Genomic DNA, 27,816 nt, shown 5'->3' with positions numbered 1-27,816 from the left:
AGTCGCTTCCGGCATTACTCCCAGTCAGTCCCACCCAGCATGAGATATGACCATCGCATCTGCAGCTGGATAATGAGGACATTGCCCATGGAAGGAATTCGCCTACCAGTCTTGTGCCCTCTTTCAAGGGGTGTTGCTAGGTCTGGAAAAGATCCAGGGCTACAATAATGTCAGAACTGTCGGGACTCTGGGCTAGCAAGCCTTTTGGTTGTAGCCCCTAAGCTTCAACCAAAACACCCGGGTCTATAGCATCCCCAGGCCCCTCTAGCGAAGCATTTGCCTCTTACTTACCACATTCATGTCAGAGAGCAGCAGCAGCAGCAGGTGCACTGTCTGCTCATCCCATTCACTCCTTTACACATGTATCCACTGGCAGCATGGGGCACCTGAGCTGGGCTCAGGTATTGATAAATTCTTTCATCGTAGCCCAGGGGCCTCTGCCTCACCTGCACGTTCCACACACCATGCTCTCTGAGCAACATCTTCAAAATGTTCTAATAATTTTTAAAGCTAATGCTAAAATGCAGTACTTTTGTACTGCAGCTTAGCATTTGCTCTAAAAATGATGGTGCAGTTAGTGCAACATTATTATGTAACTAAAAAGCAAATTAGTGGTATTGTATCGCAAATTGCTATGTGATACTGCTTATTTTAAGCCTTGGCATGCATTGTAGTTCTGGCTGATTTTCCATGGGTGGAATATGTAAAGACTGAAGGGGGGTATCTGTACATGGCTACCCTCTATATGGCAGAGTAGAAGCACAGAGCACCCCAGCCAACGTTCTCTATATGGTAGCTATGGACGCGCAAACAAGGCTTAAGCTCCTAGGAGGTGATGCTGGCTGGTTCTTAAGTACAGTGAGTCACCAAGCACCCACAAAGGAATGTCAACACACTATGTTATGTGCTAACACAGTTCTTTATATAATAATAAGGTTCAGAGATATATACACAATTCAATAACACACTTTGTACTTTGGTAATTGTACAATGACAGATATATACAGTTTATATGTGGTACCACACTTGAGCTTTAGATTCCTTTAAAATGCATCAACTGCTGGCAGTGATAATGGAGCATACAAATCATACAGCAAGGTGTATCAACATAGATATTAAGGAAGGAAAGCAGGTTAAGGTTAGGCAATGGCAGAAAGCTTTCTTTAGATACAGAGATACAATTCTGAGTGAGGACCCCCCACCCACCTGGGCAACCTGTAATAAAAGTACTAGCAAGCCCAGTCCATAAATGCTTAATAGGTCTGGCTTCCTTGCTAAAAACGCTCAACCCCCAACATACCTGAGATGGAAGAGTTTCTTCAACGGTTCGTCGATGGATCCCTCGAGGGTGGACTACCTTTAAAGCGGGAGCCACTGGGCGTTGAGAACCTCGAGGAAAAGTAGGACACTGGCGTTGATACAGCAGCTTCGACCTTTGCAGTGCTTTACGACGATCGTTCGTGGAAGTCCTGGGAAGATGATGCGTGCGGTAAACCTCGATGCAAAGCAGTTGGTGCCGCAAATATGACTAAGTGATGGATGTAGGCCCGGAAGCTTGCATCAGGAGTTGCCATGGCGGTCCTCTGGCCTGTCGGTGCTGCAACCGCAACACATACCTCTGGTTAGCATTTGGCAATCGGGACTCGACCACGGGCTGGACCTCAGATCTTCACTGCGTCAGTGTCCTCGGGATGACTTTGTCAGCTTCGGGTTGCGGGATAGCCACCGGAGGACTTTAATCGGCAGCCAGTGACCTCAACTTTCTCTGGTGGGACAAAGCGGTCGACGGTGATGGCAAGGGAACCATGGTTCAAATGTTCTTAGGCAAGGTGGAGCTTTGCGGCTCCGGTCGTCGAGCATCACGGCATCAAGGTGTCCCCGCTTCTAGATGACACGATTCGACTGGCTGCCACTGGTCACAGAACTTCTGAACCCTGGTCGACGGACTTCACTGGCCTTGATGTCCCGGCGCTTCTCTTCAGGATTCTCGGAAGACCCCTTCTCCGGTCGATAGCCTTTCGGGACTGGCTTCCAGAATACCTTGATGAAGAGTAGCAGGTTTTGCACGATGGTCCCTCATAGCTCGGGTAGAGGTCTCCTAGCCAGGTCCTCTCTCGGATCAGTCCTCGACAGACTCGACAGCTTTTACATTTAATCGAAGGAAATGCAGCAGCAATAATTCTTCTTCCAGCTGGGCTTGTAAGAAACTTGAAGTTGTCTCCCTACCTAGTCCCCGGGAACTGTCATCCAAGTAGTCAGGACACAGCCATCTCTATTGGATCCCGTTCCTGGGAGTGGACCAGTGAGGGAGGATCACCTGTATGGGGGGTCCCCGGGGAGTGGAAGGGGACACTGATGGGTGAGACGCGATATCCCGCTTCTTCCAACAGCTTTTCCCCATCCTACCACATAGGATATTCAAAAACACTGCCCCCCCCCCTTTTCCACACAAACACTTTCGCACACCACGAAAGACAACGGACTAACACAAGAGCAGTTTACCTGACATGTCCCAATTCAAGGATCAGGCAAAGTCAGGCAACTGACCAGAATAACACATACCTGACGGCCCTTTCTCTTGCCCACAGGGATAAAAGGTGGAGAACGAGAGCACAGTACAAGCAAGGCAGACCGCACAACGACTCAGCTATTTAAGTATGGCAGTTCAAGAGCAGGAGCAAGGTGGCGAGAACCAAAAGGGTGATAAGGAGAGAAGTGACCTTGCCATTTCCGACCCAAGCACTCGAAGCCTCCAGGGAAGGAATCATAAGACCGCAAACAGCCAGCATGTGTTGCAGTCAATGTCAACGGTACACAAGGCCCTCCTCTGCTGATAACCAAGCCGGGGAGAGACGCTTGGCACCGTGGTACCGGCCATCACTCCAGAGACAAGAAAAGCCAAGCAGCCGGTGAGTCGAGGGGAGATCCGATAAGAAACCGAACTGTGTTGAACAAAAGTAGCAAACGGCTACTTGAAGAAAGTACAAGAAAGTACACATAACTGTTAATACGAGAGGGGAAAACCAGCTGCAGAGGAGTCCGCCACCACAGGGGTGCTCACTCGAGAAACTCTGGGCGATTACCCTATTGTTCAGACTACCGTTACCAGAAGGCTTTGGGAGCAGGATGAGAAAGGGGTCAAAATGGTCATACAGTGGTCTAGCAAAATCCTCTGTACCGTCCAAACTCTTTGACCAGCAGAAATTGTAAAGCTAAGGGAAGTGAATCCTGTATCATAAGAAAGTAGAAGAAATTGTATGATTCATAAAAGTTGGCAAGAGTGAACCCGATGGAGGGATGCCTATGGGAAAGGGACAAAGCCTGAAGTCCTGATGAACAGTGTGTTGACAAAGGTGAACCCGACAGAGGGATATCCACAGTGAACTGTTTAAAAAAACATTAAGACTCGTGAATACAAGGAAAGCCATAGTGAACCTGACGAAGGGAGGCTGATGTTCAAGAGGGGTCTGAGCCCGGAAGAGAGAGATGCAGGGGTGAGAAGTCATCACCCAATGCCCATTTAAAAAAGAAACTTTGATTTGTTATTTTTGAATACATCAGGTCCTCGAAGGCAAGAGACTTTTAAGAGAAAAGAGACTTGACCATTGACGGTTCTGATAGCTGAGAACTGAACTATCGTCTCATGCTGGGAAAACTCGAGAGTGTACTGTGCTCAGGAGTCCCACCTTGTCCCATGTTCAAAATGTGGGGAAGGGAGACCTCTGGTTACCCCATCCTGACTTATCATCTGTGAACACTTCTTATCTTTCTTGTGAATCCTATCCCACAGTCTTTTGTATTTAGTAGTAAGGTCTGGCAATAGGTTTCTTTTGTATAGGCCCTTTTATTTGACAAGACGCCACTAGGACTGCCTTATTTTTCATCTGATGGTTGTAGCTGGCTCCCATCTTAGCTTTAGGTTTAGATTATGCATTTTTCTAACCTGCAAACTCAGTTTAATAAACACCCTTGCCACCATGAGTTCCTTACAGGCTTCAAGGATGAGCTTCAAGTTTCAACTTCAGCTTCTGAATAAATTGATAAGTGAGAGGTCCCCAGATATACACATCTGTCTCTCATTCACACTGGCTGAGCCCGCCTCAGTCAGCCAATCACGCAGAAGGGCATTCATGCAGGCAGGCAGCCAATCAGGCTCACAGGCATTCAGGTTATTCACTTCCACCAGATACGCACAATAAGGAATTGTGGATTGGGGCAAGCAGCCAGCCTTTAAGCACACCACACCAAAATCATGTCAGTTTCAGGCAGGGCTGTCTCATTCATTGTGTCACACACACATAAACCAGAAGAGGTTTCGGGTCCTATCAACAGAGACTCAAGTCTTTGAGAGAAGCCTGCTGTGAATGCGGAACCCAAGGCGTAAATAAAAGAGGCCTACTGAGCATGATGTCCTGTAGCCCAAGATCTAGGAAAGAGGCCTACTGTGAATGCTGAACTCAAAGCCATATGAGAGAGGCCTACAGTGAATTCTGTACTCTTAATACGGAGGAGACAGAAGAAGAAAGAACTCAGATACAAGGGGAGAGTTCTGTAACCCAAGGCTTAGGACAGAAGCCAGTTGTGAATGTTGCAACCTGAGGCCAAGGAGAGAAACATGTTCAGAATGTGGCAACCCACAGTCTAGGAGAGAGGTCTGTTGTGAAAGTTACTAACACAGGAACTAGGAGGGGGCCTCCCTTGAATCCTTTATACAAGGGCCTATGAGAGAGGCCTACTGTGAATTATACAAAGAAGATAGTGGGAGAAAGAACCCTGAGGAGACAGATAACAGAAGGACCAGTAGAGACCCATAGTGAATACTGAAGCCAAGGTTCAGGAGGGGCCTGACAGGAATTTTGAAATACAAGGTCATGGAGGGGCCTTTTGTAAAACTGGAATGACCTGAGAAACATGTTTTTTTTTTAAATTAGAATAGGGATTGACTTAGAAGGGTACGTTTATGAACTGTTGTTATTGCCAAATCCATGTGACATTTGTGTTATAAGCATAGGGATCTCAGAGGCGGAAAACCCATTAAGTTTAGAATTAAGACTTCTGTTGGCCACCTCATTTGGACATTTCTTTGTAGATTAGGGTGTCCCTGGAGGGGCCAGGACTTGTTAGAATAGGCTTTACATCTTATGTTTGATCATGTGGGGAATAAGGATCACTATTCAGTTCAACCCATTTTGAGACAGTTTTAACTTGAAGTATATCTGGAGCTGTAGACCTTCCCCTAGTACTCTTTAGTTTTTTTATCTAACCATAACCCTGAAAATGTAAATTTAATAAGGTGTTTTTGAACCATAAGTCAATAGTAATGTGTATCATTGCCTCAAGTTCTACACTGGTTGTCCAGCACCTATTTTAAGGGTGTCAAGGAAGGAAGCTTACATGATTTCTCCTATGTCCGTGCTTGCAGCAATTGAGAATCACAGAGGAGTGATGATTTACAACAGTGAAAAATTGGATCGTAATTAGATGTAGTCCGGTCAAACTGAGCAGTTGAAACCTTGGCCTCTGTGAAATGAGGCTGTCCAACTATAAACAGCTTGTGTTGTGTGAACATTTTACAGCTAGGATCAGTATTTTGACAAATGAAATGAGCATCAAGTCCAGTGTACTGTGCATTATCTCCCCAGAGGAGTTGCATGCTTGAAAAACGATCAAAACCATATTTGTCAAATATAAAAATCTGTTGACATTCCCAAAATGCTCTTTGGTTGTATGCAAAGGAGCCAGGAACCATATTGGTGCTATTTGTTCACCTCTCCTTTCTCAAAGGTGATTTATTTACAAAATGAGGTTCATTTACTTATTGATAGAATTGTTTATCTACAGCGCGAGAATGATTATTTACAGACAGCATTTATTTACAAATCGAGCCGAGAGATGTACTTACAATATTTAAAGTAAATGCAAACACCACCACCTGTGACCATGCTGAGTGACCAAAATACATGTTTGAAGTGTCTCATTATGTATTGTTTCAGGTATGCTGCAACATCTTTAGGCTATACCCAGCACTCTTTAGGCCTGGCCCCACACACTTATTAGCACCCCTCCTTGAATTTGCATCCCACTTAAAGCACTGGTGATGAGTCCAGATTCGTGCAGAGTTGTAATCTTCCTGCAAATTGTGCTTCAAACGTTAAGCATCACTCTTTGAAGTTGGTGGCTGTAGGCTATTAACAAAAATGTATACATCTCCCTTAACTTTGCAAGCTCTGAAAAAGCTCCTGGTTATCAGGCATAACCAGCTAGACAGGAGCTACCTCTGGGGAACCAGGAGCTGGTACAGTCTGTGCAGTAAATTTAACTTTGCACAAGATGCAAAGTCCAACTTTGTGTCCATTTCACATTATCCAATTTGAAGTTGGCGGCAGTAGGCTATTAACAAAAATGTTTACATCTCCTTTCACGCTTATTTGGAATTTCTGTGCTTAACTTTGCAAGCTCTGAAAAAGAATCCAGTTGTGAGATTAAATATGGATATCAAAAGGACAGATTTTCTTACCTATGAAACATGATGCTGTACAACACCACAGAGTCTTGGGCTTTTCGTTTATATACAAGTAGGGAAAGGTTGATCTTGACAACTTTTAAAATCTGCTTTCAAATCGAATCCTATAGTAAGGCAATGGACAAAAGCTTTAAGACGTAAAATTGTTTAGTAAATTAAAGAACTAATCTTTGACATATGTAAGATTTAGAGCTATTCAATTTTATTGTGACCTGATACATATCTTCAGTTTGAAGGAGAACAAAGCCCTCAGTAATATGTTGTGCAAAATGTAAAAAGAAAGCCAATCCCTGCAGGGATCGAAATTGGGATTTGGTGGCGAGGAGCAAAAGCAGCTCCTGGTTATCCGGCATAATCAGCTAGGCAGGAGCTACCTCTGGGGAACCAGGAGCTGGTACAGACTGTGCAGTAAATCTAACTTTGCACAAGATGCAAACTCTAACTTTGTGTCCATTTCACATTATCTAATATGCTCTAAATATACCCTAAGCATGTTCTTTATCATCCTTTATAAACAAGTAATGTGAAACAAAACAAGGGGTCAGGAGAAACTAGGCATCAGCATTAGTGAGAAAAACAAGGAAGTGGGTGCACAAAAAAGAAAGAATCATGCACATTGAAAATCTTTAATCAAAATGGAAAGGTAAAAGTAAAACAACCACTCAATGCCATTGGTATAGCACCTTTCACCATTGGTATGATATCACTGCGCTATAGGTCGAACTCCCTTTGGGACAAAAGTCAAAATATGGAACAATTGTGCGAATGTAGGTAGGGGTGGCCAGGTCCCTGCTAGTCGCCCATTTTAAGCAGGCATGTTGGTGGGGTGTGAGCGATCAGTAATGTGAGACTCATGACTGCATTTCGTCTTTTCAATGTTCAGCATTTTATTTTAAGCAAAATTATAACATAAACCCTAACTAAACCTACTCTACTAGGGGATTTCCTACCTAGTCTAGGATCTACGGGATAACAGCCTAGCATGCACAAAACTAACCTTTACACTAAACAACATAAACATTCAAAGCAACATGAAAACAACATAAATAAAAGGGTACCAACAACCAGTGTCTTGGATGACCTCTGCTCGTCCTGGGCAGATCTTGCTCCCCAGGAATGTCCCAAAGTCAATTTCTTCCAAGGAAAAAGAATGTCTTGAACAAAGTCTTGAAAAGTTCCAAAGAAACAAATGTTCACACAAATTAAAATACTGGTAACAATCCTTGCTTCACTTGATGAAAAGATCCCCTTTCCAAGTTCCACAAAGAAAGCAACAGCACCAATGGGGTTCCTGGATAGCTTCCTTCCAGGAAAGAATGGGTAAAGGTAAAGATAAAAGTACTACTTCTGTTTACATCAACACCTCTGCTTTCAACTTCTGTTGCGTCCTTTACATACTGTTTGTCAGGATGCTTCTGATTAAGGTTTGCTCTCTCTCCAGCAACTCCTTTCTATTACTCATACTGTGCAAGCAGGCTCCCTTGCTCCACAGTTGACTTCTGCTGTTTCTACTACTTCAATGGATACAGTTCTGACAAAATAATGTTGACGACCACAGTTCTAATGCTGCTACTACCACTTCCAATGTTAGGAAAACTCACTGCTGCTAATGCAACTTCAAATGTAGGCAACTTCAGAAAGACGTCTTCGACCTCTACCGGTTGGCAAGGCACTCTTGTCTCTTGTCTGGCAAGAAAGGGCAGCCTCTTTGCCTGTCCTTCGAAATTGCAGCTACCATAAAATCTGCCAGTAGCTTCCAGACTATTTCTCCTCCATTCAAACAGTGTCAGCCAAGCAGATTTAAAACAACTTCTTTTAACAAGAACCCAGCTCTGTTCCCCAGCTTCATGTACACCTTTTCTCCAATGGTTACCCCGTGGCATAGAGGAGGTGTACCGCAATTGCAAGCAATACCACTCAGTCAATGTGCAGATGCAGAGCACCATAGAGTAGGTGGGACCTCCCTCCTCTCCCACCTACACCTACTCTATGGTGCTCTCTGTCTCCCCTCTCTTTTCAAACTCTTTTCAAACTGTTTCTATATTGACTATCCTGCTCTCCTCACTAAGTCGGGTAGAAAAAAGTTTAAAAAGGACATCCTGGTCTCCAACCCAGGCCTCCCTATCGCTGACACCTACATCAGTGCCTCCTCCAAGGAAACTCTCACTGACATCCTCTTTGTCGTTCCTTCACCAGATCTATGGACCCCTCATATGGTCTCTGTTCCCTCCCCTTTCTCCTCTTCTCCCATTAATGGTGGTACCCGTTGGAACGCCCTCCTGGCCTCCTTCCTATCCTCTAAGGTCATCATTAATGTCTACTCTAATGGGACTGTCTTGGTCCAAGGCCCTCAGGCCAACCTTCATCTCTTTGATAGACGCTTTCCGCGCCTCATCAACTTCCTTCCTTCTCCTGCTGTCCACTCCCACCTTTCCTTGGCTACCTTGCCTTCCCCCTCCCTCTCTGCCCCCTCTCGGGTGCTTTCTACACTTCCGCAGGGCGTACCTCTGATCTGTACCCCTCCCCGGAAGTCCTTCAAGGAGGGCAACCTTCTCCACATTGCCACTCTTAACCCCCGCTCTGCTGTCAAACACTCCTCTGATATCTGCCGCCTTCTTGAAGAACTTGACCTCGATGTCCTCGGTCTCACTGAGACATGGATTACGGCCAGCTCTGTCACCAGCTTTGACACGCTCCTACCTGATGGCTACAAGATCCTCTCCGTGCCCAGGCCCAACCGGTCGGGTGGGGGCGTAGCCCTCATTTTCCCTGAGTGGATTCCTGCCTCTGTCATTCCTACGCAGGCCTGCCTACTCCTCTTTTGAAGGCCTTGTCTGCAGGCTCTCTCTCTCGCCTAGCCATTCCCTTACTGTGGCTACTATCTATCGGCCACCTGGTCAGGTTTCTTCCTTCCTCTCTGAGTGGGCGGACCTCTCCTCCTCACTCCGGGCCTCAACCACTCAACTTCAACTTCTTGGAGACTTCAACATCCACCTGGATGCCTCCTGTCCCCCCTCTGAACTCTTTCCCGACCTCTGCGACTCTCTTTCACTTACCATTCACCCCTCTGGCCCGACTCATTCTGCAGGGCACACTCTCAATTTTCTGATCTCTTCAGACCTTCCCCTCTCTATCCCTCTCTCCACTCCCCTTCCCTCTCCTGGAGTGACCACTTTCTCCTATCCTCCCACCTCACCCTCCCTACCCCCGCAGGTCAAGCCACCTCCGTCACTGCCACCCACCTTCTCAGTCACTCAACCCATGAAGCGTGTGTCAGTTGAGGCTTTCGCCGCCACCTTCTCACCCCTTCTCCCCCCCGGCTGACTCTCACCCTGACACAGCCCTCTCCATGCTCCACTCTTCTATATCTGATACTCTGGATATCCTTGCCCCTGTCATGAGAATCCGCCTGAAGCCCAAAGCCAAGTGTAACTCCTGGTATGACTCAGACCTTGTCACCCTAAAACGCAAGTGTAGGGTTGCCGAGAGGAAATGGCGTGCTTCAAGTTCATCCTCTGACAAACTGGCCTGCCGCCTCCTGCAGAGGCAATACCGGCTCTCCGTCCTCACCAAGAAGAGAGCTCATATCCAAGCCCGCGTCTCTGCGGCATCTAACAACTCGGCTGAACTCTTTAAAATCTGCAAGGAACTGGCCAATCCTGCTGCAGTCTCTACCTCTCCTGTCCCTTCCCAGGCCCTCTGCACGGCACTGGCTTCTCACTTCATTTCAAAAACTCAGGAAATCCTGTCCTCACTCTCCTCCGCTCATCCCCCTCCCGTTATACCCTGCTCTTCCTCTGGCCCTTCTGCAGCCACCCCTCCTCCCTCCTTCTCTGCCTTTCCCCTTTTCTCTCCAGACAAGGTTTCTAGAGAAGTCCGATCTATGAAAGTCTTGTCGAAACAGGTTCACCCCTGTTCCTCCAAAACTATCAAGGATCACATCGACTCCCTGGCTTCTGCCCTGGCGGATTTCTGCAATCACTCCTTCACCACCGGAGTCTTCCCTTCCCCCTTGAAGCACTCCCTTGTGCACCCTCTTCTTAAGAAACCCTCTGCTGACCCCTCCTGCCCGGCTAACTATCGCCCAATCTCCATCACTCCCTTCCTGGGCAAATTCCTGGAGAAACTGGCCATCTCCCAGCTCAATCTCCACACTGAAACTGTTGGTTGTCTTCATGACCATCAGTCTGGCTTCAGAGCTGCCAGAAGCACGGAAACTGCTCTCCTGAACATCCGTGAAGACCTGCTCACCAACCTCGACTCTAACACCCCTTGCGTTCTTATCTTGCTCGATCTCTTTTCTGCCTTTGACACTGTCAACCATGCCATCCTGCTCAACCGTCTCCGTGATAACCTGGGTATCACTGGTCAGGCTCTGGCGTGGCTGACTTCTTTCCTCTCCGACCGACCCTCCCAGGTCCAACTTGGGTCCTTCCTCTCCGACATCTTTTTCTCTACGTGTGGTGTCCCCCAGGGATCTAACCTCTCTCCCTGGCTGTTCAACCAATACCTGGTACTCCTTGCCCACCGCATCGCCACTCTCTGTCCCAACTTTCAGTGCTATGCGGATGATACTCAGCTCATTTTTAGGCTACCCTCGGCCTCCTCCTACTCTCCTTCCCTCATCTCTGACTGTCTGTCTGCCATCCAGGAATGGTGTGCCGCCAACGACCTCTGCCTTATGCCAATAACACTGAGATTCTACTCATCGGCACACCCACTCCCTCCTTCCTAGCAGCTCTCTGGCCGGCCTCTCTTGGCCCTCCTCCCACACCCACCTGCAAGGCTAAAAACCTCGGGGTCATCTTCGACTCTGCACTCTCCTTCTCCCCTCACATCTCTGATGTCTCTAAGAAGTCACACTACCAGCTGCACCTCCTTAGAGGTATTCTTCCTTTCCTCTCCTTCCCCCAGAAGTTCACTGTCTCCAGAGCCCTGGTCCTCTCTAAGCTGGACTACTGTAACAGCCTCTATCTAAATCTGCCTGCCTCCACTCTCCGCCCTCTGCAACTTATCCAGAACAGGACTGCAAGACTTGTTCTTGGCCTCAAGCCCAGGGATCATATCTCTCCAGGACTCAAATCTCTGCACTGGCTCCCAGTGGCTGCGAGGATTAAGTTAAAAACCCTCTGCATTGTACACAAGGCCTTCTGGGATCTGGGGCCGCAATACCTTCAACTCTCTCTTCCTAAATATCTTCCTTATCAAGATCTTCGCTCATCTGCCTCCAACTCCCTCAGGGTCAGTCGCTTCTCCAAGCAATGAGTTGGTGGCAGATCACTCTCTTTGGCAGGGGCCTCCCTCTGGATCAGCCTTCCTACCTCCCTGAAACTCGAGGAGAACCATCTCCAGTTTCTGGAAACACCTCAAAACCTTCCTCTTTGCTTCTGCTTTCTCTCATCCCCTCCCTTGCTGAATTCCTGAATGAAATTGCACTGGTTACCTGGCCACCCTTTTCTAATCTCTGGCCCAGGCCCCGTCAATTGCCCACCTGCACTGCCTTCCTGGCAACCCCTGCACTTGAGGACCGTTTTTCTGTATCCCTTCAGTCCCCCTACCAGCACTTACGTCTGCACTTGCCACTAACTGGCTGTTTTATTTGTCTTATTTTATCTTATTTATTCCACTTTCCCATGTACTGCACTTTCCCGTTTCCCTTCTCCCCGTGCACTTTTCCTTTTCCCCCTTCCCATGCACTTGCGCGATCTGAATGACACCTGGCCTAGTAGGATCGTTGTCTGCCCCCCCCTTACCTCGTCGCGCCTTGAAACACTTGTGTATAGACACGTTATAAATGCCATGTCATATCATATCATATAATATGTGGCTCCAACAAGATCATCACACATTGATGCACCCGATATCCCGGATCTACACATGATGCCATGGTGCTGCGTAACTCCACGCTACCCCGCTACATGGAGCGAAATGCTGGACGACGTTCCTGGCTGCTCGGTAAGTTGCCTGACTGGGCCATGGCAGTGCATTGGGGTTGTGAGGTGGGGGGGAATCCATACTCCACCTGGGTGGGATTGGGGGGGGGATGCATACTCCACCTGGGTGGGATTGGGCGGTGAGTGGACAATGCACTCAGAGCTAAACACTGTTGTCCTGACCATCCCAACCTCAACATGACACATCAATGCCATACATAAGATCAATGCCGCACATCAATGACAACATGCCAGACGCACAAGCAGGCCACCATGGGTATGTCAAGCGATGCATGACTAATCATGTTTACAGCTGTGGCAATGCTGCTAGTATGGTTAGGTACAGAGTAGCATACACTGCAATAATGGGTGGCAAGACATCATTCCTGTCATCAATGCCCATTTAAAAAAGAAACTTTGATTTGTTATTTTTGAATACATCAGGTCCTCGAAGGCAAGAGACTTTTAAGAGAAAAGAGACTTGACCATTGACCGTTCTGATAGCTGAGAACTGAACTATCGTCTCATGCTGGGAAAACTCGAGAGTGTACTGTGCTCAGGAGTCCCACCTTGTCCCATGTTCAAAATGTGGGGAAGGGAGACCTCTGGTTACCCCATCCTGACTTATCATCTGTGAACACTTCTTATCTTTCTTGTGAATCCTATCCCACAGTCTTTTGTATTTAGTAGTAAGGTCTGGCAATAGGTTTCTTTTGTATAGGCCCTTTTATTTGACAAGACGCCACTAGGACTGCCTTATTTTTCATCTGATGGTTGTAGCTGGCTCCCATCTTAGCTTTAGGTTTAGATTATGCATTTTTCTAACCTGCAAACTCAGTTTAATAAACACCCTTGCCACCATGAGTTCCTTACAGGCTTCAAGGATGAGCTTCAAGTTTCAACTTCAGCTTCTGAATAAATTGATAAGTGAGAGGTCCCCAGATATACACATCTGTCTCTCATTCACACTGGCTGAGCCCGCCTCAGTCAGCCAATCACGCAGAAGGGCATTCATGCAGGCAGGCAGCCAATCAGGCTCACAGGCATTCAGGTTATTCACTTCCACCAGATACGCACAATAAGGAATTGTGGATTGGGGCAAGCAGCCAGCCTTTAAGCACACCACACCAAAATCATGTCAGTTTCAGGCAGGGCTGTCTCATTCATTGTGTCACACACACATAAACCAGAAGAGGTTTCGGGTCCTATCAACAGAGACTCAAGTCTTTGAGAGAAGCCTGCTGTGAATGCGGAACCCAAGGCGTAAATAAAAGAGGCCTACTGAGCATGATGTCCTGTAGCCCAAGATCTAGGAAAGAGGCCTACTGTGAATGCTGAACTCAAAGCCATATGAGAGAGGCCTACAGTGAATTCTGTACTCTTAATACGGAGGAGACAGAAGAAGAAAGAACTCAGATACAAGGGGAGAGTTCTGTAACCCAAGGCTTAGGACAGAAGCCAGTTGTGAATGTTGCAACCTGAGGCCAAGGAGAGAAACATGTTCAGAATGTGGCAACCCACAGTCTAGGAGAGAGGTCTGTTGTGAAAGTTACTAACACAGGAACTAGGAGGGGGCCTCCCTTGAATCCTTTATACAAGGGCCTATGAGAGAGGCCTACTGTGAATTATACAAAGAAGATAGTGGGAGAAAGAACCCTGAGGAGACAGATAACAGAAGGACCAGTAGAGACCCATAGTGAATACTGAAGCCAAGGTTCAGGAGGGGCCTGACAGGAATTTTGAAATACAAGGCCATGGAGGGGCCTTTTGTAAAACTGGAATGACCTGAGAAACATGTTTTTTTTTTAAATTAGAATAGGGATTGACTTAGAAGGGTACGTTTATGAACTGTTGTTATTGCCAAATCCATGTGACATTTGTGTTATAAGCATAGGGATCTCAGAGGCGGAAAACCCATTAAGTTTAGAATTAAGACTTCTGTTGGCCACCTCATTTGGACATTTCTTTGTAGATTAGGGTGTCCCTGGAGGGGCCAGGACTTGTTAGAATAGGCTTTACATCTTATGTTTGATCATGTGGGGAATAAGGATCACTATTCAGTTCAACCCATTTTGAGACAGTTTTAACTTGAAGTATATCTGGAGCTGTAGACCTTCCCCTAGTACTCTTTAGTTTTTTTATCTAACCATAACCCTGAAAATGTAAATTTAATAAGGTGTTTTTGAACCATAAGTCAATAGTAATGTGTATCATTGCCTCAAGTTCTACACTGGTTGTCCAGCACCTATTTTAAGGGTGTCAAGGAAGGAAGCTTACATGATTTCTCCTATGTCCGTGCTTGCAGCAATTGAGAATCACAGAGGAGTGATGATTTACAACAGTGAAAAATTGGATCATAATTAGATGTAGTCCGGTCAAACTGAGCAGTTGAAACCTTGGCCTCTGTGAAATGAGGCTGTCCAACTATAAACAGCTTGTGTTGTGTGAACATTTTACAGCTAGGATCAGTATTTTGACAAATGAAATGAGCATCAAGTCCAGTGTACTGTGCATTATCTCCCCAGAGGAGTTGCATGCTTGAAAAACGATCAAAACCATATTTGTCAAATATAAAAATCTGTTGACATTCCCAAAATGCTCTTTGGTTGTATGCAAAGGAGCCAGGAACCATATTGGTGCTATTTGTTCACCTCTCCTTTCTCAAAGGTGATTTATTTACAAAATGAGGTTCATTTACTTATTGATAGAATTGTTTATCTACAGCGCGAGAATGATTATTTACAGACAGCATTTATTTACAAATCGAGCCGAGAGATGTACTTACAATATTTAAAGTAAATGCAAACACCACCACCTGTGACCATGCTGAGTGACCAAAATACATGTTTGAAGTGTCTCATTATGTATTGTTTCAGGTATGCTGCAACATCTTTAGGCTATACCCAGCACTCTTTAGGCCTGGCCCCACACCCTTATTAGCACCCCTCCTTGAATTTGCATCCCACTTAAAGCACTGGTGATGAGTCCAGATTCGTGCAGAGTTGTAATCTTCCTGCAAATTGTGCTTCAAACGTTAAGCATCACTCTTTGAAGTTGGTGGCTGTAGGCTATTAACAAAAATGTATACATCTCCCTTAACTTTGCAAGCTCTGAAAAAGCTCCTGGTTATCAGGCATAACCAGCTAGACAGGAGCTACCTCTGGGGAACCAGGAGCTGGTACAGTCTGTGCAGTAAATTTAACTTTGCACAAGATGCAAAGTCCAACTTTGTGTCCATTTCACATTATCCAATTTGAAGTTGGCGGCAGTAGGCTATTAACAAAAATGTTTACATCTCCTTTCACGCTTATTTGGAATTTCTGTGCTTAACTTTGCAAGCTCTGAAAAAGAATCCAGTTGTGAGATTAAATATGGATATCAAAAGGACAGATTTTCTTACCTATGAAACATGATGCTGTACAACACCACAGAGTCTTGGGCTTTTCGTTTATATACAAGTAGGGAAAGGTTGATCTTGACAACTTTTAAAATCTGCTTTCAAATCGAATCCTATAGTAAGGCAATGGACAAAAGCTTTAAGACGTAAAATTGTTTAGTAAATTAAAGAACTAATCTTTGACATATGTAAGATTTAGAGCTATTCAATTTTATTGTGACCTGATACATATCTTCAGTTTGAAGGAGAACAAAGCCCTCAGTAATATGTTGTGCAAAATGTAAAAAGAAAGCCAATCCCTGCAGGGATCGAAATTGGGATTTGGTGGCGAGGAGCAAAAGCAGCTCCTGGTTATCCGGCATAATCAGCTAGGCAGGAGCTACCTCTGGGGAACCAGGAGCTGGTACAGACTGTGCAGTAAATCTAACTTTGCACAAGATGCAAACTCTAACTTTGTGTCCATTTCACATTATCTAATATGCTCTAAATATACCCTAAGCATGTTCTTTATCATCCTTTTTAAACAAGTAATGTGAAACAAAACAAGGGGTCAGGAGAAACTAGGCATCAGCATTAGTGAGAAAAACAAGGAAGTGGGTGCACAAAAAAGAAAGAATCATGCACATTGAAAATCTTTAATCAAAATGGAAAGGTAAAAGTAAAACAACCACTCAATGCCATTGGTATAGCACCTTTCACCATTGGTATGATCTCACTGCGCTATAGGTCGAACTCCCTTTGGGACAAAAGTCAAAATATGGAACAATTGTGCGAATGTAGGTAGGGGTGGCCAGGTCCCTGCTAGTCGCCCATTTTAAGCAGGCATGTTGGTGGGGTGTGAGCGATCAGTAATGTGAGACTCATGACTGCATTTCGTCTTTTCAATGTTCAGCATTTTATTTTAAGCAAAATTATAACATAAACCCTAACTAAACCTACTCTACTAGGGGATTTCCTACCTAGTCTAGGATCTACGGGATAACAGCCTAGCATGCACAAAACTAACCTTTACACTAAACAACATAAACATTCAAAGCAACATGAAAACAACATAAATAAAAGGGTACCAACAACCAGTGTCTTGGATGACCTCTGCTCGTCCTGGGCAGATCTTGCTCCCCAGGAATGTCCCAAAGTCAATTTCTTCCAAGGAAAAAGAATGTCTTGAACAAAGTCTTGAAAAGTTCCAAAGAAACAAATGTTCACACAAATTAAAATACTGGTAACAATCCTTGCTTCACTTGATGAAAAGATCCCCTTTCCAAGTTCCACAAAGAAAGCAACAGCACCAATGGGGTTCCTGGATAGCTTCCTTCCAGGAAAGAATGGGTAAAGGTAAAGATAAAAGTACTACTTCTGTTTACATCAACACCTCTGCTTTCAACTTCTGTTGCGTCCTTTACATACTGTTTGTCAGGATGCTTCTGATTAAGGTTTGCTCTCTCTCCAGCAACTCCTTTCTATTACTCATACTGTGCAAGCAGGCTCCCTTGCTCCACAGTTGACTTCTGCTGTTTCTACTACTTCAATGGATACAGTTCTGACAAAATAATGTTGACGACCACAGTTCTAATGCTGCTACTACCACTTCCAATGTTAGGAAAACTCACTGCTGCTAATGCAACTTCAAATGTAGGCAACTTCAGAAAGACGTCTTCGACCTCTACCGGTTGGCAAGGCACTCTTGTCTCTTGTCTGGCAAGAAAGGGCAGCCTCTTTGCCTGTCCTTCGAAATTGCAGCTACCATAAAATCTGCCAGTAGCTTCCAGACTATTTCTCCTCCATTCAAACAGTGTCAGCCAAGCAGATTTAAAACAACTTCTTTTAACAAGAACCCAGCTCTGTTCCCCAGCTTCATGTACACCTTTTCTCCAATGGTTACCCCGTGGCATAGAGGAGGTGTACCGCAATTGCAAGCAATACCACTCAGTCAATGTGCAGATGCAGAGCACCATAGAGTAGGTGGGACCTCCCTCCTCTCCCACCTACACCTACTCTATGGTGCTCTCTGTCTCCCCTCTCTTTTCAAACTCTTTTCAAACTGTTTCTATATTGACTATCCTGCTCTCCTCACTAAGTCGGGTAGAAAAAAGTTTAAAAAGGACATCCTGGTCTCCAACCCAGGCCTCCCTATCGCTGACACCTACATCAGTGCCTCCTCCAAGGAAACTCTCACCGACATCCTCTTTGTCGTTCCTTCACCAGATCTATGGACCCCTCATATGGTCTCTGTTCCCTCCCCTTTCTCCTCTTCTCCCATTAATGGTGGTACCCGTTGGAACGCCCTCCTGGCCTCCTTCCTATCCTCTAAGGTCATCATTAATGTCTACTCTAATGGGACTGTCTTGGTCCAAGGCCCTCAGGCCAACCTTCATCTCTTTGATAGACGCTTTCCGCGCCTCATCAACTTCCTTCCTTCTCCTGCTGTCCACTCCCACCTTTCCTTGGCTACCTTGCCTTCCCCCTCCCTCTCTGCCCCCTCTCGGGTGCTTTCTACACTTCCGCAGGGCGTACCTCTGATCTGTACCCCTCCCCGGAAGTCCTTCAAGGAGGGCAACCTTCTCCACATTGCCACTCTTAACCCCCGCTCTGCTGTCAAACACTCCTCTGATATCTGCCGCCTTCTTGAAGAACTTGACCTCGATGTCCTCGGTCTCACTGAGACATGGTTTACGGCCAGCTCTGTCACCAGCTTTGACACGCTCCTACCTGATGGCTACAAGATCCTCTCCGTGCCCAGGCCCAACCGGTCGGGTGGGGGCGTAGCCCTCATTTTCCCTGAGTGGATTCCTGCCTCTGTCATTCCTACGCAGGCCTGCCTACTCCTCTTTTGAAGGCCTTGTCTGCAGGCTCTCTCTCTCGCCTAGCCATTCCCTTACTGTGGCTACTATCTATCGGCCACCTGGTCAGGTTTCTTCCTTCCTCTCTGAGTGGGCGGACCTCTCCTCCTCACTCCGGGCCTCAACCACTCAACTTCAACTTCTTGGAGACTTCAACATCCACCTGGATGCCTCCTGTCCCCCCTCTGAACTCTTTCCCGACCTCTGCGACTCTCTCTCACTTACCATTCACCCCTCTGGCCCGACTCATTCTGCAGGGCACACTCTCAATTTTCTGATCTCTTCAGACCTTCCCCTCTCTATCCCTCTCTCCACTCCCCTTCCCTCTCCTGGAGTGACCACTTTCTCCTATCCTCCCACCTCACCCTCCCTACCCCCGCAGGTCAAGCCACCTCCGTCACTGCCACCCACCTTCTCAGTCACTCAACCCATGAAGCGTGTGTCAGTTGAGGCTTTCGCCGCCACCTTCTCACCCCTTCTCCCCCCCGGCTGACTCTCACCCTGACACAGCCCTCTCCATGCTCCACTCTTCTATATCTGATACTCTGGATATCCTTGCCCCTGTCATGAGAATCCGCCTGAAGCCCAAAGCCAAGTGTAACTCCTGGTATGACTCAGACCTTGTCACCCTAAAACGCAAGTGTAGGGTTGCCGAGAGGAAATGGCGTGCTTCAAGTTCATCCTCTGACAAACTGGCCTGCCGCCTCCTGCAGAGGCAATACCGGCTCTCCGTCCTCACCAAGAAGAGAGCTCATATCCAAGCCCGCGTCTCTGCGGCATCTAACAACTCGGCTGAACTCTTTAAAATCTGCAAGGAACTGGCCAATCCTGCTGCAGTCTCTACCTCTCCTGTCCCTTCCCAGGCCCTCTGCACGGCACTGGCTTCTCACTTCATTTCAAAAACTCAGGAAATCCTGTCCTCACTCTCCTCCGCTCATCCCCCTCCCGTTATACCCTGCTCTTCCTCTGGCCCTTCTGCAGCCACCCCTCCTCCCTCCTTCTCTGCCTTTCCCCTTTTCTCTCCAGACAAGGTTTCTAGAGAAGTCCGATCTATGAAAGTCTTGTCGAAACAGGTTCACCCCTGTTCCTCCAAAACTATCAAGGATCACATCGACTCCCTGGCTTCTGCCCTGGCGGATTTCTGCAATCACTCCTTCACCACCGGAGTCTTCCCTTCCCCCTTGAAGCACTCCCTTGTGCACCCTCTTCTTAAGAAACCCTCTGCTGACCCCTCCTGCCCGGCTAACTATCGCCCAATCTCCATCACTCCCTTCCTGGGCAAATTCCTGGAGAAACTGGCCATCTCCCAGCTCAATCTCCACACTGAAACTGTTGGTTGTCTTCATGACCATCAGTCTGGCTTCAGAGCTGCCAGAAGCACGGAAACTGCTCTCCTGAACATCCGTGAAGACCTGCTCACCAACCTCGACTCTAACACCCCTTGCGTTCTTATCTTGCTCGATCTCTTTTCTGCCTTTGACACTGTCAACCATGCCATCCTGCTCAACCGTCTCCGTGATAACCTGGGTATCACTGGTCAGGCTCTGGCGTGGCCGACTTCTTTCCTCTCCGACCGACCCTCCCAGGTCCAACTTGGGTCCTTCCTCTCCGACATCTTTTTCTCTACGTGTGGTGTCCCCCAGGGATCTAACCTCTCTCCCTGGCTGTTCAACCAATACCTGGTACTCCTTGCCCACCGCATCGCCACTCTCTGTCCCAACTTTCAGTGCTATGCGGATGATACTCAGCTCATTTTTAGGCTACCCTCGGCCTCCTCCTACTCTCCTTCCCTCATCTCTGACTGTCTGTCTGCCATCCAGGAATGGTGTGCCGCCAACGACCTCTGCCTTATGCCAATAACACTGAGATTCTACTCATCGGCACACCCACTCCCTCCTTCCTAGCAGCTCTCTGGCCAGCCTCTCTTGGCCCTCCTCCCACACCCACCTGCAAGGCTAAAAACCTCGGGGTCATCTTCGACTCTGCACTCTCCTTCTCCCCTCACATCTCTGATGTCTCTAAGAAGTCACACTACCAGCTGCACCTCCTTAGAGGTATTCTTCCTTTCCTCTCCTTCCCCCAGAAGTTCACTGTCTCCAGAGCCCTGGTCCTCTCTAAGCTGGACTACTGTAACAGCCTCTATCTAAATCTGCCTGCCTCCACTCTCCGCCCTCTGCAACTTATCCAGAACAGGACTGCAAGACTTGTTCTTGGCCTCAAGCCCAGGGATCATATCTCTCCAGGACTCAAATCTCTGCACTGGCTCCCAGTGGCTGCGAGGATTAAGTTAAAAACCCTCTGCATTGTACACAAGGCCTTCTGGGATCTGGGGCCGCAATACCTTCAACTCTCTCTTCGTAAATATCTTCCTTATCAAGATCTTCGCTCATCTGCCTCCAACTCCCTCAGGGTCAGTCGCTTCTCCAAGCAATGAGTTGGTGGCAGATCACTCTCTTTGGCAGGGGCCTCCCTCTGGATCAGCCTTCCTACCTCCCTGAAACTCGAGGAGAACCATCTCCAGTTTCTGGAAACACCTCAAAACCTTCCTCTTTGCTTCTGCTTTCTCTCCTCCCCTCCCTTGCTGAATTCCTGAATGAAATTGCACTGGTTACCTGGCCACCCTTTTCTAATCTCTGGCCCAGGCCCCGTCAATTGCCCACCTGCACTGCCTTCCTGGCAACCCCTGCACTTGAGGACCGTTTTTCTGTATCCCTTCAGTCCCCCTACCAGCACTTACGTCTGCACTTGCCACTAACTGGCTGTTTTATTTGTCTTATTTTATCTTATTTATTCCACTTTCCCATGTACTGCACTTTCCCGTTTCCCTTCTCCCCGTGCACTTTTCCTTTTCCCCCTTCCCATGCACTTGCGCGATCTGAATGACACCTGGCCTAGTAGGATCGTTGTCTGCCCCCCCCTTACCTCGTCGCGCCTTGAAACACTTGTGTATAGACACGTTATAAATGCCATGTCATATCATATCATATAATATGTGACTCCAACAAGATCATCACACATTGATGCACCCGATATCCCGGATCTACACATGATGCCATGGTGCTGCGTAACTCCATGCTACCCCGCTACATGGAGCGAAATGCTGGACGACGTTCCTGGCTGCTCGGTAAGTTGCCTGACTGGGCCATGGCAGTGCATTGGGGTTGTGAGGTGGGGGGGAATCCATACTCCACCTGGGTGGGATTGGGGGGGGGATGCATACTCCACCTGGGTGGGATTGGGCGGTGAGTGGACAATGCACTCAGAGCTAAACACTGTTGTCCTGACCATCCCAACCTCAACATGACACATCAATGCCATACATAAGATCAATGCCGCACATCAATGACAACATGCCAGACGCACAAGCAGGCCACCATGGGTATGTCAAGCGATGCATGACTAATCATGTTTACAGCTGTGGCAATGCTGCTAGTATGGTTAGGTACAGAGTAGCATACACTGCAATAATGGGTGGCAAGACATCATTCCTGTTAGGCCCAAGGGCTAAACTCAGAAGTGGTGGCTTGACATGTCGTGAAGCAATTGAGTCTTTCTGACAATATACCCCTCAAGAGTACAAAAGGACAGGTTGAGGTGAGTATTGCCCGAAAATATTTGGTACACCCTGGTACCCACACAGCTGACTGCAAAAGAAAAAAACAAGGATTAATGGACAGTTCAAGGCAGTGGCGGAACTAGGCGAGATTAATAGCTGTTACTCACAAGTGAAGAATGAGAGATATGACTAAGGTTTTCCAAGCTAGGATGATGAGTACCCTGGGAAAAATAGAGGTAGCAATTACTGGGGGCAAACAAGGTAGGGAAGAGCAAAAAGAAACAGTATTTAGCTTACCGATAGAAGGATGTGAGGTATCTTGGAGTGTTTCTGAAGAGAGGATTGCAGCAATAGAGGTGTAATCCCAGGAGCACAAAAGTCTTGTTGACTATTCCCGCCGGCACGAGGACGCCTAAACACAGTATTTTGATCCTTGCGCCGTTGCGCTAATGACCCCTGAGTTCTTTAAAGTCTTCAGACAGGAGAAGAAACGAAGATGTGAAGACCCATTGAAAGTTCCAGATTAGTGATGATCCAGTAAACGTATGCAGTCCAATAAGCGTTCCCAGTTGGCAGCAGGTAGGCGAGTTGTAGAGGGCTTTAGCGGGTGCAGGCCAGTAAATATTCCGAGTTGGCAACAGGCAGGATAAGCGTAGCGGGCTTAAGCGAGTGCAGTCAGTAAGCTTTTCGAGTCGGCAACAGGCAGGCTACATGTAGCGGGCTTAAGCTGGTGCAGTCCGGTAAGCGTTCCGAGTTGGCAACAGGCAGGCTACGTGTAGCGGGCTTAAGCAGGTGCATTCGGGTAAGCGTTCCGAGTTGGCAACCTGTAAACAAGTCAAAACAAAATCAGGAAAACTACTCTGTACCTAACCATACTAGCAGCATTGCCACAGCTGTAATCATGATTAGCATGATGTTATTACTGGGTCGTTATTAAGGGGTTGCTCCTTGGCGGAGGCGGTATCAGCAGGTCCTGTGATGGTGCTATCGGGGGGGTTGGAGGGCCTTTTCCGGCATGGCGGTGCAGCCATTACTGGGATGGGGGTTCGCGAGTGCTCGCGCACTCGTAATCAGCCGCTATTAGCTGATTTGCCAACTCCTTTTTAACTCTTAGATATGGAATGGCGATTTGCTCATACTAGTAGCCACAAGTGAGGTCTAAAGACACATACATTAAATATATTGTGACGATTGTCCCAAGGAACTCAGGGAAGCTCTAATTATAGATCAAAGTTCTATTAAAAAAAAAAACTTGTCAAGATTGAGGCAGTGCTCTTAAAAGTCGCTATCTAGTTTTGGGACACTTTACTTTCGCTCTTCTGACTCTTTTATACTTTTTTCCAGTATCTATCCTGACAATTTTTACGTACTGCCGCAATACTAGCAATACATGTAATTACAGTCACTATTGATATACTAACCCACCCATATGCACAATCATTGCATAACCTTGTGTAAAAAATGTTTTTCTGTGCCAAGGATGGCATATTTCGTTCTTAAAAATATCTACTCTTGAAAATTTAATAAATCTCAACCTTTTATGTTTGAAAAAGAATCTAACTTCTTTGTGTTCATGTTAAGAGCTAATAGATATGTGCTAATTTAGCTCCACTGCTTCTCAAAAAAGAATCCTACCAAAGCGTCAATGACCAGGGTAGCTGTTGACTCCACTCTTTTCTCAAAACATTCACCTTACCCTCTGGAGTCAAGCCCCCTTATAAAAAAAGAGGGTTCCTTGCCTTACCTTATACAACACAACAGCATCTATCCTGGCCATGCTTTGCAATTCTCCTTCGTTGACACACCATCCATTAGCTCTCTTTGAATTTCCTCCCCATCACTCACTACTTTATCTGGTTTTTCACTTGGTTTCCCGTACTGCAGAAACCTAACTGGTTTTCTTCGCAGGTTCTGGTAAATTTCTGGGAATTAACTAAAAAAAATCAAACATTCTGAAAATATCTTTGTCATTCTTTGGTTTGGCTATGTTTTGGGTCAGAACTATTTCCCCAGAATCCAACAATCCAAATGCTTTCTTTCTGGAACTAGAATATACGCCATTCAGAGTACAGTCTTTCAGGGCTTCTCATTTTGAATTTGGTCTCTGACAGTAGTCTACAAATCACCATCCTTCAAGTACTGGACTCTTTCCCTCTACTAGAGAACAGTGGGTCAACATTCACATCCTTCGCTGTTGGACGCCAACTAAGATGGCTGCTTAAGCGCAGAGCTGTGCTAGCCCATAAACCCTGAATAAAATATCCTGCGGATCGGTGAGACTCGGGCAGAATATCTAAACAGATTCCCATGTCTGAAGGTCTGGGGCATTTGTGAATCTAATTAGCACCTGGTCCAGGCAGAGAAAACAGGCTTGAAAAACATACGTGCCACAGTGGTGTGAGGCGGGAAGCGGGAGAAACGGTCGCCCTGCCCTCACTCGCAGGCCTGACCAGTGTCAGCCAACAAGACCCTCGCCTCGTGGATTGTGCCCGATAGATCTGGGCGCTCCAGCCGAGTACGTGGCAAAGGGATATATCCGGAGCTCGATATAGCCACGCGGAGTGAAACCCGGGAATTCTAGAGCCTACCCAGCGGACAACCTACCTATAGACTAACTGTGGCGGTGAACATTGTGTCGGTGGGAGCCTCCTCGGTTGGCGGAGTGAAGTTGCGGAATCGCACAACAAGCCCTCACCTTGGTGGGCTGGTCAGCCCATGTGCGGAAGGAGAATCGGGAGGTTGGAGAGATCTACTACCAGGAGGAAGAATGTGTGAACTTGGAAAAATGCCCCTAGCGGCAACTCTGGTACGAGGAAAGCAATATCTGATTGACCATACATTGTGATCGCCGATCAGAAAACCTTGTCTCCGAAATCTTACGGCAAATCCGAGTAGCAGCGGGCGGCCGAATACCCGGGGAGTGCTTAGTGTGCCAAAACCATCCCGCTCCTCGGAGCACGTCCTGGACTCCTGCCGGACGCTAATGTGGGGTGCCTGAGGGTGTTGGTGGAGTGGAAAACCCGCTCCGAAGAAGGTACGTGAGCATGCAGCGATCAGAAAAGGCCCCCAGGCACGTAGAACAGCAGCAGCCTGCGACTGTAATATCCCGGGTCCATATTGAAGCCACCGGGTCTCCTGTGCAGCGCCCCGGTCTGCTTTCCCTTTCTTCCCCAAGTCAGGATATATTAATGGCCGACTGCTAACTGGGACGCCTGGAAATACGCGATAGCCTGAGACGATCTAACACCCTGCAGAGGTGTGAATAGAAGCCCACCTCCTAAAGCACATAAAGGTGGCAAACTAATCCGAGTCTTGTAATAAAAGCTACCCAGCAGTCCCGAAGGAATCTCCAAGAGAGCCCGGGATACTACCGGAAAACACTAACCCGCAAACTGGGTCAGGGAAGTCCAGGAATCATATAACCCTATGCGGGAAGGCAGCGCGTGTGTGCATTGCATACTGTAGTAGGCATCGGGGGCTGGTGGAGGCCTGGCTGGATCTAAGGGGCCTACAGAGTTGATACTACAGTTTGAAAAGGCAGACCGTGACCGAACTTTCACCCAGAAGGCGCGTAAATATAAGGAACCCGAGAACGCATTCCTCAAGCTATGGTGGGCAGTCAATTTATCTGTGGCAGCAGTAAACATGTACTGATGCAGGAAGACCCGAGTTCGAATAGTGAATGTTCAGGAAACGACGCTCAGGGGATCTCTGTGGAACACGCACATAGGATACAAAAACTGACGTGCCCAATAACTAGCCAATACCGGAACATCTGTATCTGATCCTCTGCGCTCTTCCCACTTGCTGGGCCTGTCAAGCTAATAATAAGCAAATGAGAAGCAAGGCCCGAATTACACACAGAACGATGCCCGACCAACAGGAACTCAGGGCCATATACCCCAGAGCCCACGATACCCAGAACGGGCCCGAGTCACAAAGAACATTGAACAACATTCTCGCTGAGGCGGTGCACGTTTCCTCAAGGGCCCCTTGACGAAGAAGGGACATAAGATCAATACATAGGGGCTGACCAAAAGTCCACATAAACGAATAAAAGACTCGGAAGGGGTGCCTCACCTACTGACCGCACAGCCCATAGAAGTACACCCGGAGCACAGCACCAGATCTCTACGAAGGAATTGGACCTGCATCCAGGTAGTTCCAGCACCTAAACAACGGGAAGAGTCCCATTGTCGGACCAGGTCACGACAAGGGGCAATAAAGGGAACAGAAGAGGCCCCATGGATGCATATACAAGTGCAACAGCGGGAGATGGGGATGCGGGGGCCCCACAACTGCGCCCCTCAGCTAACCCAACACTGGTGGAGAGTGACACAGACCCCTACATGGTGGCACTAGAGGACGGATTTGCTTCGGTTAATAACAGGCTGGATGACATTGGAAGCAATATAACCTCAAAATCAGATCTACAAAAAGGAAACGCAAGGGTCACTGAGACCGAGAAAAGAGTAGGGGTGCTTGAGGACTCATCAATGACACAAAAAAAGGACATTGAAGACATCAAGAAGAGCCTGAAACTGGTCCAAGCTAAATGTGATGATTTAGAATAAAGATCTCGCCGGAACAACATAAGAGTAGTGGGTATGGTGGAGAAACCCTTGAGCATACCGATGAAGATCTATTTGTATACGCTCTATGCTCCCGGAAGCCCAGTTCTCCCAACAGTTCTAGATCCCTTGCCCCCCGCCTAAACCAGGAGTGCCGCGGAGAACGATAATCACACACCTACTCAACTACCGAGATAGGGATCTAATACTCCATCTTTCACGTGAAAAAGGAACGCCAACATATGATTCAGCACGGATTCATATATACCCCGACTTCTCCAAAGGGGTTGAGGCGGCTCGCAGCACATTTGATCAGGTCAAAAAGGCACTCCAAATGAGAGCCGTACCATACGCCATGTTGTTTCCTGCAAAGCTCTGTATACATCACTCAGGGACAGCACATTTCTTCGAGACACCGGAAGAGGCCATGGGATACCTAGAGAGGAACATCCCTCTGCCCACGAACATAAATGACACTCAGCACAACTTAACACCTGACTGACCTAAGAGAACCCGAAGAATAATAATAGAATGCGAATCCCCTGATCCAACATTTCCTAGCGCAAGGTAATCCTAGGTAAGGCGTCAGTTAAAACGCACAGACTGTTTCCAGTGGCATAGAAATGATCAGAACAATGACCTCCCCGGAAATGACTTCACATGTACTTGACCTAATAATATCATAGGAGACGACATCCCAGGAAATTACAGCATATGAACTTTGACCTGATGGCATCATGATAAATGACATCACAAGACATATGGCCCTGAACAGATCACAGGTTCAAGATTATTACGAATATTACCGATGCACAAACACCCAATACTCTGCAGGAGGAATGGCTGAGAAACCTACTTATTGGGCGATATCTAAATTCTGACAAAAAAAGGAAAATCAAAATACCCAAACTTGTCCCCAAAAACCTTCCAACGATTACAAACATCTATTTTCTTCAAATGTAAACCACAAATCAAAGAATACAAAACAAAAAACAA

The 27,816-nt window shown here is 47.1% G+C and overlaps 1 protein-coding gene across 7 annotated transcripts in view; it reads right to left on the bottom strand.

The window, feature by feature from the left end:
• LOC138582827 (manganese-dependent ADP-ribose/CDP-alcohol diphosphatase-like) overlaps positions 1-27,816 on the bottom strand; it is a 464,319-nt gene that overhangs the window by 174,603 nt on the left and 261,900 nt on the right. For 3 of the 7 annotated variants that reach the window (XM_069654494.1, XM_069654495.1, XM_069654493.1), the window contains exons 2-4: positions 22,547-23,073; positions 15,857-15,966; positions 6,518-6,627 (exon numbers count right to left, since the gene is read on the bottom strand). The exons of 2 other annotated variants lie outside the window; for them this stretch is intronic. In XM_069654494.1, coding sequence (XP_069510595.1) covers positions 6,518-6,528 — 11 coding nt within the window. In that variant the 5' untranslated portion in view covers positions 6,529-6,627; positions 15,857-15,966; positions 22,547-23,073. The remainder of the gene's footprint in view (positions 1-6,517; positions 6,628-15,856; positions 15,967-22,546; positions 23,074-27,816) is intronic. 2 more of the 7 variants (XM_069654497.1, XM_069654496.1) reach the window with 1 other exon arrangement.

Source organism: Ambystoma mexicanum, chromosome 3q (genome assembly GCF_040938575.1).
Source record: "Ambystoma mexicanum isolate Mex_15411 chromosome 3q, UKY_AmexF1_1, whole genome shotgun sequence".
NCBI classification, from domain to species: domain Eukaryota; kingdom Metazoa; phylum Chordata; class Amphibia; order Caudata; family Ambystomatidae; genus Ambystoma; species Ambystoma mexicanum.
This window is presented reverse-complemented; position numbering and strand designations above follow the sequence as displayed.